The following is an 18,347-nucleotide window of genomic DNA, read 5'->3' on the forward strand; positions in this document are numbered from 1 at the left end:
CTGGAGTTTGAGACCAGCCTGGCCAACATGGTGAAACCTGTCTCTACTAAAAATACAAAAATTAGCCGGAAAGCCCTTGAACCCGGAAGGGGGAGGTTGCAGTGAGCCGAGATCGCGCCACTGCTCTACAGCATGGGCAACACGAGTGAGACTCCGTCTCAAAAAATAAATAAATAAATAAATAAATAAATAAATATTAGCAAAAGACTGAATAGGCACTTTATAAAAGAATGCATACAAATGGCCAATCAGCACATGAAACATGGTCAATATCATTGATCTCCAGAGAAATGCAAATCAAATTGCAATGGTGTGCCTATGACATCCATTCAACGGCCAACGCTAAAGATTTAGAATATCAAATGTTGGCCATGCCGTAGAATAACTGGAACCACCATACACTGATTTTGGAAATCTAGACTGTAACAACCATTTCGAAAAAAATCGTGTGATAGTTTCTTATAAGTTAAACATACACTTACATGATCCAACAACTCCACTCCCTAGTTACCCAAGATAAAAGAAAACTATCCACACAAAGACAGGGATGTTTACAGGAGCTAAAACAACGGGCAAAACTGGAAACACACATGTCTATCAAAAGAAGAGAAAAATAAATCTGCTTTTTTAAAAAAATTGAAATATCTTGTATTTTAATACCCGAAAAAATTTTATTTCCCCCCTAGACTGTCAATTCCAGCTGAGCAGGCTCCGTAACCATCTTATTTACTACCATACGCTCAGTGTCTGGCAAGGAGTAAGCGCGCAATACGTGTTTGGTGAATGAATGAAAGAATGCCCGCTTTCTTACACTAATGGGTTTGTAGCCACCACCCCTCGGGCCTTTTACGCCCTCATTCCTTCCAGGTACAAACGCTATCTGGGCTAGGTCGAACGTGGCTCGCAGCGGGTCTGGGAGCGGGGCACCCACCGGCAGCTCCCGCAGCGGAGGCGCGTGTCCCCGGGGGCCGAGGCAGCGCCCGCGGCTGGAGGGGCCCGGGGCGGGAGCCGAGCGGAAGGATGCACGCAGCGCGGGGTGCCCCGGCGGGCGGCGGGCGGGCACGCTGGGACCGACGGCGCGGGACGCCCCGACGCTTTGCAGCACTTGCCGGTCTCACCGAGAGAGCTGCGCGGCCCCGCGGCCCTGCAGGGCACAGGGCAGCCCCCGGGCTCCCGGTGGTGCGCGGGGCGGCGGGGCGGCTGGGCGGCGGGGCGGGCCGAGGGCGGCGGGGGCGGGACAGGACAGACGAGAATCCCGCGGAGGTGAGGCCGGGGGCCGTCCCGCCCCCGAGGGCAGGCCCTGAGCCCCAGCCCCGCCCCGGCCTGCTGGGGCGTGGGCTCCGGCTGCGGCTCCGGCTCCGCTCTGCTCGCTTGGCTCGGGAACCCGCGCGGGCGCTGGCTCCGTCTGCCAGGGTGAGGCGGCCGGGAAGGGGCGCGCGGGGGTCCCCGGTCCCGGGAATCGGGCGGAGACGGAAAGGGCTCGGGCTGCGGAGCCTCCAGACTCAGTCGCATGCTCAGATTTCGGGGTTTCTCCCCCCAGCGGGGATCGCGTAACTTCCTCATTCCTGCCTGGACCCCTGCTCCCGGCCCGCCTGGCCTGGCGTAAGCCCCGTAGCCCCGCGCTCTCCCGACCACCCGGGGCCGCTTCCCCGCGCAGCTGCTGTGCCGCCCCAGGTCGGAGCCTTTCGGGCCTGGCTGGGTGTTCCCCGGGTCTCTGGTTACGGGACGGGGCGGGGGTCGGGGAGCGGGACTGGGACTGGGATTGTGGATGAAGGACTAAGGTAGCGGATGGGGGCTCGAAGGGGTCGGTGGGGCGTTGCAAACTGGTCGGTCGTCATCAGCGGGCGGTCAGGAGTCTGTGGGGGAAGAGGAGGACCTGGAAGAGATGGAGGACCTGCGGGAGTTAGGATGGGGGGCGGGTGCTGCAGGGCAACTCGCCTCCCTGAGGATTCCCTATATTCCTAGGATGATGGCGACCCCTGAGAGCCTCTTCCCCACTGGGGACGAACTGGACTCCAGCCAGCTCCAGATGGAGTCCGATGAGGTGGACACTCTGAGGGAGGGAGAGGACCCAGGTACACAGGGAATATGGATGGCCCTCAGGGAGGAGAGGCGTGGGGAGCCAGGGGGCTGGGGCCTGTGGGGGTCTACACTCCTCGACTTTCTTTCCTCCCAGCCGACCGGATGCACCCGTTTCTGGCCATCTATGAGCTTCAGCCTCTGAAAGTGCACCCCTTGGTGTTCGCACCTGGGGTCCCTGTCACAGCCCAGGTGGTGGGCACCGAAAGATACACCAGCGGATCCAAGGTGGCCAGACTGGCCCCAGGGAGGGGGAAAGGGAGGGCAGCCCGGCATGGATCCAAGGTGGCTGGGCTGGCCCCAGGGAAGAGGGAAAGGGAGAGCTGGCCAGAGTGGGGAGGCGGGGACTCAACACAGGGGTCATCCATTCAGTTCCTCACACCCCTAGGTAGGAACCTGCACTCTGTATTCTGTCCGCTTGACTCACGGCGACTTTACCTGGACAACCAAGAAGAAGTTCCGTCATTTTCAGGAGCTGCATCGGGACCTCCTGAGACACAAAGTCTTGATGAGCCTGCTCCCTCTGGCTCGGTGAGGGGGATCAGACTGAGTCCTGTAGAGGGCAGGTGCCCCCCACCTTCCTTTCTGCCTGTCTCACCCCCAGGCCACAATCTTTCCTCCCTGCAACTCTGGCCACTGGGCCCCTCCCCTGACCCCAGTTACCAGGAAACTTTCCCTGCTCAGCTTTCCCTGTCCATGGTTCTGTGCCAGCATCTCAGCTGGGCGGGATGCCCAAAATGCTCTTGGCAGCCTCACCCTTTCCTAGTCTCCATTCCCAGGGTAGGGGGCCTTCCTTTTGCCAGACTCTAGGACTTTTGCTTGGTTTTTGTTTTTGTTTTGGACAAGGTCTCCCTCTGTCACCCAGGCTAGAGTGCACTGGTACGATCTTGGCTCACGTCAACCTCCTGGGCTCAAGCAACCCTCCTACCTCAGCCTCCCGAGTAGCTGGGACCACAGCCACCACACCCAACTAATTTTTGTATATTTTGTAGAGATGGGGTGCTGTTGTGTTGCCCAGGCTGGTCTTAAATTCCTGAGCTCAAGTGATCCACCTGCTGCAGCCTCCCCAAGTGCCGGGATTCCAGGCATGAGCCACCACGCCTGGCCCCCTCCAGGCCTCCTCTTTTCCTCCAAGCCCCATCTCCAGTGTTTTCAGGAACCAGAGCGCCCAGCCTCCCAGCTCTTACCTGAACCTCATCCATCCTTTCCACAGTTTTGCCATTGCCTATTCTCCAGCCCAAGATGCAGCCAACCGAGAGATGCCCTCTCTACCCCGGGCAGGTCCTGAGGGCTCCACCAGACATGCAGCCAGCAAACAGGTGGGACCAGATGCCAGGTCCTCTGGGAAGGCATTGGATATGCAAATGGCTGTGGTCCCATCTGTCTCTCTCTCATCTCCACTTTAGAAATACCTGGAGAATTACCTCAACCGCCTCTTGACCATGTCTTTCTATCGCAACTACCATGCCTTGGTAAGGTCCAGGAGCTGATTTTAGATGTGGAGCAGGATCATCAGACCCTCAGGGGGAGGAGAGCCAGGGGCCCCAGGGTCTGAGGAGCTGAAAGCCAGGTGTCTCCTCTGGCCTTTTGTTTTCCTCTGCAGACAGAATTCCTGGAAGTCAGTCAGCTGTCCTTTATCCCAGACCTGGGCTGCAAAGGGCTGTGAGTGTCTGGCCCCCTTCACCCAGGCATCTGTAGACATCCCTCTTAATTTCTCCCTGCCTGAGAATGGGGCAAGCAGTGCAGGGTGGGCTGGGGGTCTGGAGTCCTCATCCAGCCTCTCTTCCTGATTGCCCCACAGGGAGGGGACGATCCGGAAGCGCTCAGGTGGCCACCGCGTTCCTGGCCTCACCTGCTGTGGCCGAGACCAAGTGTGTTATCGCTGGTCCAAGAGGTAAGAGCTATGGCCGAGCAGCTGGGCAGTGGGTGGGGGTGAGGAATAAAATTTCGAGGGCAGAGAGGAACACAGGGAGCCCTTCTGCTCTAGGTGGCTGGTGGTGAAGGACTCCTTCCTGCTATACATGTGCCTCGAGACGGGTGCCATCTCATTTGTTCAGCTCTTTGACCCTGGCTTTGAGGTGCAGGTGGGGAAAAGGAGCACGGAGGCACGGTACGGCGTGCGGATCGACACCTCCCACAGGTGAGGCCTCCCTGGGGTGAGAGACACCGGCTGAATGGTGAGCCAGCCTACAGCCCTGCTGGGAGTTGAGTAAGAGAGACCACAGTAGAGAGGAAGGCTGTTCCACCTCCCTGGATCCGGACATAGTTTTGAACCAGGGAACTGGTCTAGCCAGATGCTTGGGACTGCTTTTAGAGACTGGGCCCAGAGAAAGGGGATTAGTAGAAGCCCAAGAAAGGAACTGCTGACATAAAGGAAATTCCATTTGTTCATTTGTTCATTCAACAAACCTGAGTGCCTGGTACAGTACTGGTTGCTGATACAATACTAGGCTCCAACTGTGAGTAAGGTGGATACGGCCAGGCATGGTTTCTCATGCCTGTAATCCCAGCACTTCGGGAGGCCGAAGCGGGCGGATCACCTGAGGTCAGGAGTTCGAGACCAGCCTGACCAACATGGTAAAACCCTGTCTCTACTAAAAATGCAAAAATTAGCCAGGCGTGGTGGTGCTGACCTGTAATCCCAGCTATTTGGGAGCCTGAGGCAGGAGAATCGCTTGAAGCCAGGGTGCAGAGGTTGCAGTAAGCAGAGATCGCACCACTGCATTCCAACCTGGGGGACAAGAGCTAAACTCTGTCTCAAAAATAAATAAACAAATAAGGCAGATACATACATGCCCTGTCTCTGTGGAGTTGTGATTAGGGACCAAGGGAGGAAGTGAGAAAGAAAGGGGAGGTCTCTGGGCAAGATCATATGTATGGAGGGCAAGGATTTATGGTCCATCTCATCGTTCCCATCCAGGTCCTTGATTCTCAAGTGCAGCAGCTACCGGCAGGCACGGTGGTGGGCCCAAGAGATCACTGAGCTGGCGCGGGGCCCAGGCAGAGACTTCCTACAGCTGCACCAGCATGACAGCTACGCCCCACCCCGGCCTGGGACCTTGGCCCGGTGGTGAGACACTGACATCCCTTCTGTGGCCTTCTTGACCCCCTGTCTCTGAGTCCTTCACCCTCTCTTTTATCTCCTCTGAACCCTTCTGACCTCAGCGATCCACCCTGTGACTTCCTTAATCTTCTTGACCTTTGATATCTTTAACTACATTGATCTCTGATTTCGCTCTGACCTTTCTGACCCTCAGACTTGGTCATCTCTCTTTCAATCTTTGGACGCCTGTAACCTCCCTATAACTTTTTTAAACCCTCTACCACTTAATTCCTCTGTTCTCTTCTATGATCTTTCCTAAATCTGATTTAGTCCTTCATTTTAACAGCCTTTCCTCTTTTTTTTTTTTTTTTTTGAGAGTTTTGTTCTATTGATCCTCAGCTCATCATACCGCTATAACTTCTCTTTTTGAGACGAGTTCCCTCTGTCGCCTGGCTGGAGTGCAGTGGCCAGGGATCTCAGCTCACTGCAAGCTCCGGGCTTCTCCCGGTTCACGTTTCTATTCTCCTGCTCAGCCTCCGAGTAGCCGGGACTACAGGCTCTAACACCAACTGCCCGCTAGTTTTATTTTTTGAGACGGAGTCTCGCCTGTCACCCAGGCTGAGTGCAGTGGGCCGGACCTCAGCTCACTGTAAGCCTCCCTGGCTTACACTCCATTCTCTGCTCAGCCTCCCGAGTAGCTGACTGAGCAGGCTCTACCTCGGCCTCAAGGTTTTTGTATTTTTTAGTAGAGACGGGGTTTCACTGGTTAGCCAGGATGGTCTCGGATTCTCCTGACCTTTGTGATCCCAGCCTGGCCTGGCTCCCAGCTGGATTACAGGTGTGGAGCTTTCATCACTTCCGGGCTCCCGCTGTTTTTGCATTTTTTAGTAGAGACGGGTTTCACCGTGTTAGCCAGGCTGGTCTCTGAGCTCCTGACCTTGCGGATCCACTCTGCCTTGGCCTCCTAAAGCGCTGGGATTACAGGGCGCGGAGCTGCCGCCGCCTGGCTATAAACTTCTAAAACAGCCAAAACCGATCCACAGCGATGGAAATCAGATCAGCAGTTGCCTGTGGCAGGGTAATGGGGAAAAGATTGTCTGGGCAATCAAACGGGGCACACGAGGGAACATTCCAGGACGATGAAAAAATGTCCTATATTTTGATAGGACTGGTGGATTGCATGTGGGAACAGCGTACACTTGCTGATCCTCATGCAACTATACGATAAAGAAAAATGCAGAACAGTCCAGGCAGAGAAGACAGAAATAGCTCAGGGCGTTTGGGAACCACCAGGACATATTGTTGTTACTAAGTGAGGAGGAGCAGTCAGAGGAGAGGCTGGGAGTCAGTGGCAGCTGATCTCACAGGCTCCCCAAAAAGCAATATCAGCAGCACAGGGCAGTCAGTGGACGGAGGTTGTTTTGTTTGTTTGGCTGGGTTTCTTTTTTTTTTTTTTGAGATGGAGTCTCGCTTGTCGCCTAGGCTAAGTGTGCAGTGGCCGGATCTCAGCTCACTGCAAGCCTCACTTCTCCCAGGTTCACACCATTCTCCTGCCTCTAGCCTCCGGAGTCTGTATTCAGGCGGTGCTCCTTCACAGCCCGGCTAGTTTTTGTATTTTTAGTAGAGACGGGTTTCACTGGTTAGCCATGCTGGTCTCTGATCTCCTGGACTCCTCAAGATCCTACCTGGCCTTGGCCTCCCAAAGTGCTGGGATTACAGGTTTGAGCCAATCATACTCGGCCTTTTTATTTTGAGATGGAGTCTGGCTCTGTCGCCCAGGCTGGAGTGCAGTGGCACGATACCGGCTTACTGCAGTCTCCACCCCCCCGGGTTCAAGGGATTCTCCTGCCTCCAGCCTCCTGAATAGCTGGGATTACGGGCATGCACCACCATGCTCAGTTAATTTTCGTATTTTTAGTACAGATGGGATTTCACCATGTTGGCCAGGCTGGTCATGAACTCCTGACCTTAAGTGATCCACCCGCTTCGGCCTCCCAAAGTGCTGGGATTACAGGCATGAGCCACCTCGCCTGGCCTTCCTACATATTTTCACATGTGCAGGCATGTGTTACTTTTGTTTCAACATAAATGAGATCATGCACCCTCTTCTGTGACTTATTTTTTCACTTAATACATGTGTGAGAGATTAGATACTTAGATTATTTCCCATTTTTCATTCTTACACACAATGCGATGAACATGATCTTTGCCTAAGCATTGTGTAGGTTGTATTCCTAGACATAAAATTACTGTGCATATTTAATGATATTAAAGGCTATGTGCATTTAATATTTTGATAACTGCTGGCCAGTCGCTGTGGCTCATGCCTGTAATCCCAGCACTTTGGGAGGCCGAGGCGGGTATATCACTGGGGTCAGGAGTTCAAGTCCAGCCTGGCCAACATGGCAAAAACCGTCTCTACTAAAAATACAAAAATCAGCCAGGCATGGTGGCGGGTACCTGTAATTTCAGTTACTTGGGAGGCTGAGACAGGAAAGTTACTTGAACTCAAGAGGCGGAGGTTGCAGTGAGCCAAGATCGTGCCATTGCACTCCAGCCTAGGTGACAGAACTGGACACCATCTCAAAAAAGCTATATATATATATATTTTTTTTTTTTTCTTTTTTGATACTGCCAAATTGTCTCCTAAAAGTTATATTCCCATAGTCTATGAGAATACCCACTTCCCCAGCATACTGAATATTCCCCAGCATATTGAATAACATTCTGATATGCTAATATGCTGATATTGAATGTTACTAATGATTTTAATTATTACCCATCTAATGGATTTTTTCAATGTAATTTCATTTTAACTTCTTCGTTTACTAGTGAAACTGAACATCATTTGCCACAACTGGCCATTTTAATTTCTCTGTGAACTGTCAGTTCTTACGATTTGCTCATTTTTCCGTTGGCTCATGTGACTTTTTCTTGTCGACTTATTGATGTTCTTTATGTATGATGTATTAATCCTCCCATTCTTCAGTTGATTAGGTTATTGTGTCTTTTTGTAATTTTTATTTGTATTTAGCGTATATGGGCAAACACTATTTTGATGTGTCTGATACCGCTTGTGCTCTCTGATCATTCCTGATCTTTGACCTTGCTGTCACCTCTGACCCATGACTGTCCTCCGGTCTTCACTCTCCAGAGCTTTCTGGCTTCTGACTCCCCTGACCTCCTTGGCTTGGCCTCCCCCCAGGTTTGTGAATGGGGCAGGTTACTTTGCTGCTGTGGCAGATGCCATCCTTCAAGCTCAAGAGGAGATTTTCATCACAGACTGGTGGTGAGTGGGAAAGGCCCCAACAAGACGGGGCAGGATAGAGCCTGGGGCAGGTCAGTGTGTTCCTCGGAGGAAGGGGGAGAAGCGGGGTACGGCTGGTGGTCTGGGACTTTGTTTGCCCCTAATCCACTGCCCTGAATCCCAGGTTGAGTCCTGAGGTTTACCTGAAGCGTCCGGCCCATTCAGATGACTGGAGACTGGACATTATGCTCAAGAGGAAGGCGGTGAGGACAGCCGTCAGGCTGCAGGGGGAGGGGGTTGCCTGTGGGTGGAGGTTGATTAGCAGGGCTGCAGCGTGGGAGAAGGTAGGGAGTCTGAGGCTTCAGGGGAGGGAAATGTGCCCATCCTGGCCCAGCGCCTGTCAGACATCACCTCCGCCCTCTCCCTTTGCCCTAAGGAGAACTGACACCTTCCTCTTCATGCTCCCTCCACCTGGCAGAGACTTCCCTCCCAGTAAACATGATACTTTATTGTGTTATCTGGGGGTGTACATGTCTATCTCTTTCACTGGACTAGTTAATATCATTGTTCCACTACAAGGCACAGTACCTGCCATGGAGGGGGCATGTGTGGTGTTGATGGACTGGAAGAAGGATGCATGGATGTTGCAGGGTGGGTGGGCAGGTGGATGGATAGAGGACAGAAAGGGTGATGGATGGAAGGATATGAGTTGGAAAGGTGGAGGGCTAGGAGGGTAGGCGGGTAGATGGATGAATGATAGACGGTAGATAAAGGGATGAGTAAATGCTTGGGAAGATGGACGGATGGATGATGAAGGGTAGGTGGATAGATATGTGGATGGGTGAGTGGGTGAGCACACAGATGACATTTAGTCTAAGTCTGCTGCAAGCAGCAAAGCAGGGCATATGTGGCAGAGCCTCTAGGATCTCCAGACAGGCTGGAGGGACACACGTAGAAAGGGTTTGGGAGTGTGGAAAGGGGCAACTCTGGGAGAGGCACTGGGATCTGATTCCCCAACTCACCACCAGGAGGAGGGTGTCCGCGTGTCCATTCTGCTGTTTAAGGAAGTGGAATTGGCCTTGGGCATCAACAGTGGCTATAGCAAGAGGGCACTGATGCTGCTGCACCCCAACATAAAGGTGACTCTGGGCCTCAGAGACCCTCCCCCATGACAGCCCTCCTCCCCACACTGTCCCTGCCCCTAGTGCTCCTGCTTCCTGACGGTCTCATCTTTCCATCTTTCCTCTCTCCCTCCCAGTACCTCCTGTTTTCCTTCACCTAAACCCACCTCATGAACCCTCCATGCCTGCTCCAGGTGATGCGTCACCCAGACCAAGTGACGCTGTGGGCCCATCATGAGAAGCTCCTGGTGGTGGACCAAGTGGTAGCATTCCTGGGGGGACTGGACCTTGCCTATGGCCGCTGGGATGACCTGCACTACCGACTGACTGACCTTGGAGACTCCTCTGAATCAGCTGCCTCCCAGGTAATCCCCCCGAGGCCTTCCTGAGCACCCCCAAACCCAGATAAGCTCAATCCACACCTTTTCCCGACTCCAGCCTTACCCCCTCAATCATTCCAGGCCCTGCCCACCTCAGGGTTCCTCAAACTTTCTGGGACCCCAAGAACCCACTTTGAAAGTGCTGTAACCGGCCAGGTGCCGTGGCTCATGCCTGTAATCCCAGCACTTTGGGAGGCTGAGGCAGGCAGATCACCTGAGGTCTGAAGTTTGAGACCAGCCTGACCAACATGGTGAAACCCCGTGTCTACTAAAAATACAAAAAAATTAGCCGGGCATGGTGGCGGGTGCCTATCATCTGAGCTACTCGGGAGGCTGAGGCAGGAGAATCGCTTGAACCCAGGAGGCGGAGGTTGTAGTGAGCCAACATCGTGCCACTGCACTCCAGCCTGGGTGACAAGAGCAAGACTCCGTGTCAAAAAAGAAAGGGCTGTAACCCAGTCCTTTCCCCATTTCACTGACCATCACCCCATTCCTCTAAAAGTGTCAAAGGCGGCTGGAGGGGAGGGCTGGGGAATCAGACCCTCTGTTTCATTCTTCCTCTCCATCTCTCTCACTCTTTCAGTGCTCCTCTCTTTGGCCCTGGCTCTGTACAGCCCCATGACCTCCCCTTGCCCCTGGCTTGGGTGTGTTCCCCCTACAGCCTCCCACCCCGTGCCCAGACTCGCCGGCCACCCCAGACCTCTCTCACAACCAATTCTTCTGGCTGGGCAAGGACTACAGCAATCTTATCACCAAGGACTGGGTGCAGCTCGACCGGCCTTTCGAAGGTGAAGCCTCCCACCCGCCAAAACCCCAGAGAGCTGAGAGCAGGGTCAGAAGCTGGGACTGGTACTGAGGATGGGATGAGAGGGGTCAAGGGTGGTACAGCCCTCCCTCTGGCAGGCTCCTCCTCCCTGCCCCAAGTGTCCCCAGGAGTCCAGCCCTGACGTCTCCCCTGACTCTCCCGGGACCTCGCAGATTTCATTGACAGGGAGACGACCCCTCGGATGCCATGGCGGGACGTTGGGGTGGTCGTCCACGGCCTACCTGCCCGGGACCTCGCCCGGCACTTCATCCAGCGCTGGAACTTCACCAAGGTGCTCATTCCTTCTGGTGGGGGCTGGAGGTAGGGAGGGAGTCAGAGACAGCTCAGCACCTCCTGCTGACTCTGCCATCCCTCCACTTCAGACCACCAAGGCCAAGTACAAGACTCCCACGTACCCCTACCTGCTTCCCAAGTCTACCAGCACTGCCAACCAGCTCCCCTTCACGCTCCCAGGGGGGCAGTGCACCACTGTGCAGGTGAGGCCCCCCACTTCAGCCAGCCCCTACCTTTGTCTCCTTCAGCCCAACACCCCAACCCACTCTCCCTGGTGTGAGAGCCCCCTACGCTGTCCTCTCCTGGGGTTAAGAAGCACATCACGGCCAGGTGCAGTGGCTCACGCCTATAATCCCAGCACTTTGGGAGGCCGAGGCAGGCGGATCATGAGGTCAGGAGATCGAGACCATCCTGGCTAACATGGTGAAACCCCATCTTTACTAAAATTACAAAAAATTAGCCAGGTGTGGTGATGTGTGCCTGTAGTCCCAGCTACTAGAGAGGCTGAGGCAGGAGAATCGCTTGAACCCAGGAGGCGGATGTTGTAGTGAGCTGAGATCACACCACTGCACTCCAGTCTGGGCAAGGGAGCGAGACTCTGTCTAAAAAAAAACATAAAATAAGAAAATGAAAAGAAGCACATCGCATTCACCATTCCCTAGGTCTTGCGGTCAGTGGACCGCTGGTCAGCAGGGACTCTGGAGAACTCCATCCTCAATGCCTACCTCCACACCATCAAGGAGAGCCGGCACTTCCTCTACATTGAGGTCTGACTGGGAGGAGGTGGGGGAGAGCATAGAAGGGATGTCGCAGGAGAGAGACCTGGGGAATGAGTGGAGTCAGTCATCGAGGGTTGGTGGAGCTGGGCCCCGAGCAGAAGCAGACGCCTGGAGCCTGGGACCAGGGCTGGAGGCTGAGGACAGCGCCAGCGGCCAGGCTGCTGATGTCTGTCTCTGGTTCTTGCCCCAGAATCAGTTCTTCATTAGCTGCTCAGATGGGCGGACGGTTCTGAACAAGGTGGGCGATGAGATTGTGGACAGAATCCTGAAGGCCCACAAGTAAGGTGGACTGTCAGGAAGGTGGGGACTGTGGGCGTGGTCTGAGCCCAGTTGAAGGGGGTGGGGTTGGAGGGACCGGTCGCACCTCTGACTCCACCCTCTCCCCAGACAGGGGCAGTGTTTCCGAGTCTACGTGCTTTTGCCCTTACTCCCTGGCTTCGAGGGTGATATCTCCACAGGTGGTGGCAACTCCATTCAGGCCATTCTGCATTTTACTTACAGGTTACCCCCCAGGGCTCTCAATGGCCCCATCCCACCCTTGTCCCCCTCTTGATTCTGTCCTGATCCCTTCCTCCTGGGCCTTAAAGGAGGGCCACCTCTCCCGACCTCCCCTCCCCTCTGCCAGCCTCCACTTCTCTCCCTCTGTCTTTCCTCTCAGGACCCTGTGTCGTGGGGAGTATTCAATCCTGCATCGCCTCAAAGCAGCCAGTGAGTGCTGGGGGCTGGGGGCTCAAGCCCTGGACCCCTGGGACAGGGAGATTGGGGCGCTGGAGGCCTGGGGGTGGGGGAAGGAGGCTGTCATTCCTGTGAGCCTCTGAGGCTACACAGACCATAGCTGGCCTTTCACTGCAGGGCGAAGTAGAGAGACCAGACTCTGTGTAGGAAGAGCTTCTGGAGTGAGAGGAGATGGGGCAGGGCCCTGTCTGCACACAGAGCCACCTCTCCCCTCGCTTCCCCTCCTGTCACCCCATCTCTTGTATGCAGTGGGGACAGCATGGCGGGACTATATTTCCATCTGCGGGCTTCGTACACACGGAGAGCTGGGCGGGCACCCCGTCTCGGAGCTCATCTACATCCACAGCAAGATGCTCATCGCAGATGACCGGACAGTCATCATTGGTCAGTGCCGGATCTGGGCCCCTGGCAGGGAGAGGGTGCGGGGACAGGCAAAGAGATGAGAGGCCGGGATGACAGAGACTGCAACTCAGGCTCATGTAGGGGTGGAGGGTCCAAGAAGGAGTATTGCAGGCCAGTGCTTTGGTAGAGGGGATGGGGTACTGGGGGGAGTGCCCTGGCCCCAAGCAGACAGCGTGCCCCACATCCACCCCAGGTTCTGCAAACATCAATGACCGGAGCTTGCTGGGGAAGCGGGACAGTGAGCTGGCCGTGCTGATCGAGGACACAGAGACAGAACCATCCCTCATGAATGGGGTGGAGTATCAGGCGGGCAGGTTTGCCTTGAGTCTGCGGAAGCACTGCTTCAGGTAGAGCTGGGGCGGGGTGCCGCAGGGTGGGAGGGAGATGGGGGCGTCTGCCTTTTGAGCAGGACAAGAGGTAGCACCACATAGGTACTCCCAGAGCCAGAGGTAGAGGTAGTGCTAGATTCTCAATAGGCAAGGCTGGGCGCGGTAGCTCACGCCTCTAATCCCAGCACTTCCCAGCACTTTGGCAAGGCCAAGGCGGGTGGATTGCCTGAGGTCAGGAGTTCAAGACCAGCCTGGCCAACATAATGAAACCTGTCTCTACTAAAAATACAAAAAATCAGCTGGGCATGGTGGCGGGCACCTGTGATCCCAGCTACTCGGGAGGCTGAGACAGGAGAATCGCTTGAACCCAGGAGGCAGAGGTTGCAGTGAGCCGAGATCGCGCTACTGCACTCCAGCCTGGGCGACAGAGCAAGACTCTGCCTCCAGAAAAAAACAAAAAAAACAAAAAAAAAAAAATCAATAGGCAGACTAATCAGTTTAGAGTATCAGTGAAGCAGGAACACCAAAAAAAAATGAGAAACAATTTTTTTTTTTTTTGAGACGGAGTTTTGCTCTTGTTGCCTAGGCTGGAGTGCAATGGCGAGATCTCAGCTCACCACAACCTCTGCCTCCCGGGTTCAAGTGATTCTCCTGCCTCAGCCTCCTGAGTAGCTGGGATTCCAGGCATGTGCCTTCACGCCCGGCTAATTGTGTATTTTTAGTAGAGACGGGGTTTCGCCATGTTGGTCAGGCTGGTCTTGAACTCCCCGACCTCAGGTGATCTGCCCACTTCAGCCTCCCAAAGTGCTGGAATTACAGGTGTGAGCCACTGCACCTGGCCATGAAAAAAATCTTTGTTGTTGTTGTTGTTGTTATTGTTGTTGTTAAGACGTAGTTTCACTCTTGTCGCCCAGGCTGAAGTGCAATGGCTCGATCTTGGCTCACCGCAACCTCTGCCTCCTGGGTTCAAGCGATTCTCCTGCCTCAGCCTCCCGAATACTGGGATTACAGCTGTAAGCCACCGTGTCCCGCCAAAAGAAAAAAAAATCTTTTAAAAGTAATTTTTGGCCGGGCGCAGTGGCTCACGCCTGTAATCCCAGCACTTTGGGAGGCTGAGGCAGGCGGATCACGAGGTCAGGAGATCGAGACCATCCTGGCTAACACAGTGAAACCCCGTCTCTGCTAAAAATACAAAAAATTAGCTGGGCGTGGTGGTGGGCGCCTGTAGTCCCAGCTACACGGGAGACTGAGGCAGGAGAATGGTGTGAACCCGGGAGACGGAGTTTACAATGAGCGGAGATGGCGCCACTGCACTCCAGCCTGAGCGACAAAGCCAGACTCTGTCTCAAAAAAAAAAAAGTAATTATTTTCACAGGTTATGAGGATTGGGGAAAGAACAGAAAAAGAAGAAAATTTAAAATAAAAATAATTTTTTAAAACACCAAGGTAGTCATCAAAGTCAAGACAAATCAGAACTCCGTTGGCTTCTTTTATACTTATTTTACTATTTTATATTGCATTTGTTTTGTTTTGTTTTTGTTTGTTTGTTATTTGTTTTGAGATAGGGTCTTGCTCTGTCACCCAGCTGGAGTTCGGTGACGTGACCACAGCTCACTGCAGCCTCGACTTCTCTGGCTCAAGTGATCCTCCCACTTCAGCCTCCCAAGTAGCTGGGACTACAGGCACATGCCACCACGCCTGGCTAATTTTTGTATTTTTTTGTAGAGATGGGGTTTTGCCATATTGCCCAGGCTGGTCTTGAATTCCTGAGCTCAAGCAATCCATCGGCTTCGTCCTCCCAAAGTGCTGGGATTACAGGCGTGAGCCACTGCGCCCAGCCAATTTTGAATTACCTGAGTAGGGACAATGTAACTTTTCTGGCATTCAGGTTCTCTAAGGATCTTAATCTGGCCCTTGGGACCCCTTTCTCCCATAGTGTGATTCTTGGAGCAAATACCCGGCCAGACTTGGATCTCCGAGACCCCGTCTGTGATGACTTCTTCCAGTTGTGGCAAGACACAGCTGAGAGCAACGCTAATATCTATGAGCAGGTGGGAACTTGGGAGGGGAGGGGGAGAGTGGCCTGGGGAAATGTGTGCATCATCCTGCTCAGGGTAGGATGGAGAGAAGCCCCACCACACACTCATTCTCGGAAGGGGGATGAGGGCCTGGGGGCGTTTGCTATCAAGAGATTTAGTGGCCCAGGCCGGGTGCAGTGGCTTATGCCTGTAATCCCAGCCCTCTGGGAGGTCGAGGCGGGCGGATCACCTGAGGTCAGGAGTTTGAGATCAGCCTGACCAACATGGCGAAACCCCATCTCTACTAAAAGTACAAAAATTGGCCGGGCGCAGTGGCTCACGCCTGTAATCCCAGCACTTTGGGAGGCCAAGGCAGGCGGATCACCTGAGGTCAGGAGTTCGAGATCGGCCTGACCAACATGGAGAAACCCCTTCTCTACTAAAAATACAAAAAAATTAGTTGGGCGTGACTGGGAGGCTGAGGCAGGAGAATCTCTTGAACTCAGGAGGCGGAGGTTGCAGTAAGCCGAGATCACGCCATTGCACTCCAGCCTGGGCAATAAAAGCGAATCTCTGAGAAAAGAAAAAAAGTACAAAAGTTAGCCGGGCATGATGGTGGGTGCCTGTCATCCCAGCTATTCGAGAGGCTGAGGCAGGAGAATCACTTGCACCCAGGAGGTGGAGATGGTAGTGAGCTGAGATCGCACCATTGCATTCCAGCCTGGGCGACAAGAGTGAAACTGCGTCTCAAAAAAAAAAAAGAGAGAGAGGCCCAGGGTCAGTGGGGGTATGGAGAGATGGCATGGGGGAAGGGGTCGAGCCTAGTCGGACTTAGATTGTTGGGAGAGTCTCCCCAAGCCTTACTGGCATCCATGCCCCCGCCCACAGATCTTCCGCTGCCTACCGACCAATGCCACGCGTTCCCTGCGGACACTCCGGGAGTATGTGGCCGTGGAGCCCTTGGCCACCGTCAGTCCTCCCTTGGCTCGGTCTGAGCTCACCCAGGTCCAGGGCCACCTGGTCCACTTCCCCCTCAAGTTCCTTGAGGATGAGTCTTTGTTGCCCCCGCTGGGTAGCAAGGAGGGCATGATCCCCCTAGAAGTGTGGACATAGTTGAGGCCCCCGTCGGGGAGAGGTCACCAGCTGCTGTGCCCCACCAGGTCTGGCTCCCTGCCCCTTAAGCGCAGGGACTGAGGGCAGTGCCCTGTGAGATCTGGGAAGGCAGGCATCCCTGAACGGGATTAGAGGTGTCACAGAGGACCCTTACATGAGAAATAGCCGAAGAGGACACTCGCAACCTTGGGCTGGGGAGGCAGGAGAGAGTCCCAGAGAAGCTCACCCCCCCTGCTGCCCAGTGCAAACCACTTCTCCATGCTGCAGAGGAGAAGCACAGCTCCTGCCAGGGCGAGCAGGGTCAAGCCTCTTATTCCAGGAGAGGGGGGCTCTGCCCCAGGCCCTACTACCCATTGTTCCCTTCCTCCTCCTGCCCTTGAACCCCCTCCCTGTCCCAGGGCCTCTCCCAGCCCATTGCTGCCAAGGTGGAGGGAAGGATAAAGCCACTTCTGGCTTCAGCCCCCACCAGGGGAAGGAAGGAGTGCATATTAACTCCCTCCTCCAGCCTGCTGACACTAACTTTGTATCTGTTCAATAAGCATTTCATAAATAAAGGTGTCGAAAAGGTTAATGCGTCTTCCTTGGAGGAACTAAGCGCTCGGTCCAGCCTCCCGTCCCTGCCCACACGGGGCACCAGTCCCCTTCATCTTATCTCCACCCTCCTCCTTCTTTCTCCTCTGTCTACCTCTGCTCTACCTATCCATGGCTTCGGGAGTTCGGTCACCTGGCTCCTGAGAGGAGAAGGTGTTGACACGGTGCTGCCTGGGTAGAAGGATGGGCAAGGCCCAGCCAGGGCACCTGGAGAACTGTGGAGCTGCTGTCACAACCACAGGTGAGGGAGATGCTCCAAGAAGGACCTGGAGAGGCTGCCTCTTGTTCAAGAAATACAGAAACAAAATTAGCCTGGCGAGGTGGTGGGCGCCTGTAGTCCCGGCTACACGGGAGGCTGAGGCAGGAGAATGGCGGGAACCTGGGAGGCGGAGGTTGCAGTGAGCTGAGATCACGCCACTGCATTCCAGCCTGGGCTACATAGCGAGACTCCATCTCAAAAAAAAAAAAAAAAAAAATTAGTCCCTTACACTAACTGCATTTCAAGTGCTCAGTAGCCATTTGCTGCTAGTAACTAACATATTGGACAGTGCAAGTATTACCATTTCCATCACTGTACAGGATTCTACTGGATGGCCCTGCTCCAGAGGGAAGAGGCGGAAAACATGGCAAGGTCTATGGAAGCATATTGCACATACCAGACTGGGAATGGTTACCTTCCAGGAGAGGTATATAGACAGAATGTCACTGGTAACAATGGTAACTTTTTTTTTGAGGGGGAGGGACAGACAGAGTCTTGTTCTGTCCCTCAGGCTGAAGTGTAATGGCACAATCATAGCTCACTGCAATGTTGAACTCCTGAACTCAAGAGATGCTCCTGCCTCAGCCTCCTGAATAGATGGGCTACAAGCATGTGCCACCATACCTGCTAACGTTTTTATTTATTGTAGAGATGGGGTCTTGCCATCTTGCCCAGGTTGGTCTTAAGCTCCTGGCTTAAGTGATTTTCCCACCTCAGCCTCCTAAAGTGCTGAGATTACAGGCATAAGCCATAGTACCTGGCCCCTTTTATTTCTTTTCTTTCTTTTTTTTTTTTTTTTGCTCTGTTGCCCAGGCTGGAGTGCAGAGGCACAATCTCAGCTCACTGCAACCTCCGCCTCCCAGGTTCAAGCAATTCTCCTGTCTCAGCTTCCTGAATAGCTGGGACTACAGGCGTCCACCACCACACCTGGCTAATTTTTTTGTATTTTTAGTAGAATGGAGTTTCACCATGTTGGCCAGGCTGGTCTCGAACTCCTGACCTCAGGTAATCCACCCGCCTCGGCCTCCCAAAGTGCTGGGATTACAGGCGCAAGCCACAGCACCTGGCCCATTTTATTTCTTAAACTGTGTATATATAAAAGCTGGGCATGGTGGCTAAAGCCTGTAATCCCAGCTATTTAGGAGGCTGAGG

At 54.1% G+C, this 18,347-nt stretch overlaps 1 protein-coding gene across 3 annotated transcripts; it reads left to right on the forward strand.

Annotated features, from left to right (window-relative positions):
* Positions 1 to 1,299: 1,299 nt before the first annotated feature.
* Positions 1,300 to 16,916, forward strand: PLD2 (phospholipase D2). 3 transcript variants are annotated; one of them, XM_009189411.4, is made up of 26 exons: positions 1,323 to 1,413; positions 1,541 to 1,674; positions 1,966 to 2,075; positions 2,177 to 2,307; positions 2,468 to 2,610; positions 3,293 to 3,398; positions 3,486 to 3,551; positions 3,683 to 3,741; positions 3,881 to 3,973; positions 4,067 to 4,219; positions 5,000 to 5,149; positions 8,328 to 8,411; positions 8,554 to 8,632; positions 9,398 to 9,508; positions 9,685 to 9,855; positions 10,532 to 10,658; positions 10,849 to 10,967; positions 11,059 to 11,172; positions 11,632 to 11,736; positions 11,939 to 12,027; positions 12,136 to 12,249; positions 12,407 to 12,456; positions 12,733 to 12,867; positions 13,079 to 13,232; positions 15,151 to 15,265; positions 16,121 to 16,916. In XM_009189411.4, exons 3-26 carry the CDS (start codon positions 1,967 to 1,969, stop codon positions 16,343 to 16,345), a joined length of 2,802 nt encoding a protein of 933 aa, XP_009187675.2. In that variant the 5' UTR covers positions 1,323 to 1,413; positions 1,541 to 1,674; position 1,966; the 3' UTR covers positions 16,346 to 16,916. The 3 variants fall into 3 exon arrangements, with proteins under 3 accessions (XP_003912190.2, XP_009187675.2, XP_017805774.2); XM_003912141.3 differs by lacking the exon at positions 1,541 to 1,674 and having other exon boundaries at positions 1,300 to 1,413; XM_017950285.3 differs by lacking the exons at positions 1,323 to 1,413; positions 1,541 to 1,674 and having other exon boundaries at positions 1,807 to 2,075.
* Positions 16,917 to 18,347: the final 1,431 nt, after the last annotated feature.

The sequence above is a fragment of the Papio anubis genome, chromosome 17 (genome assembly GCF_008728515.1).
Source record: "Papio anubis isolate 15944 chromosome 17, Panubis1.0, whole genome shotgun sequence".
NCBI classification, from domain to species: Eukaryota; Metazoa; Chordata; class Mammalia; order Primates; family Cercopithecidae; genus Papio; species Papio anubis.

Excerpts from the sequence above, each read along its gene's own strand:
- PLD2 (XM_017950285.3), top strand. The coding sequence starts at position 1,886 with ATGGAGGACCTGCGGGAGTTAGGATGGGGGGCGGGTGCTGCAGGGCAA. Across the intron at positions 3,742-3,880 it reads GACCTGGGCTGCAAAGGGCT|GGAGGGGACGATCCGGAAGC; the intron begins GTGAGTGTCTGG and ends ATTGCCCCACAG. Across the intron at positions 9,509-9,684 it reads TGCTGCACCCCAACATAAAG|GTGATGCGTCACCCAGACCA; the intron begins GTGACTCTGGGC and ends TGCCTGCTCCAG.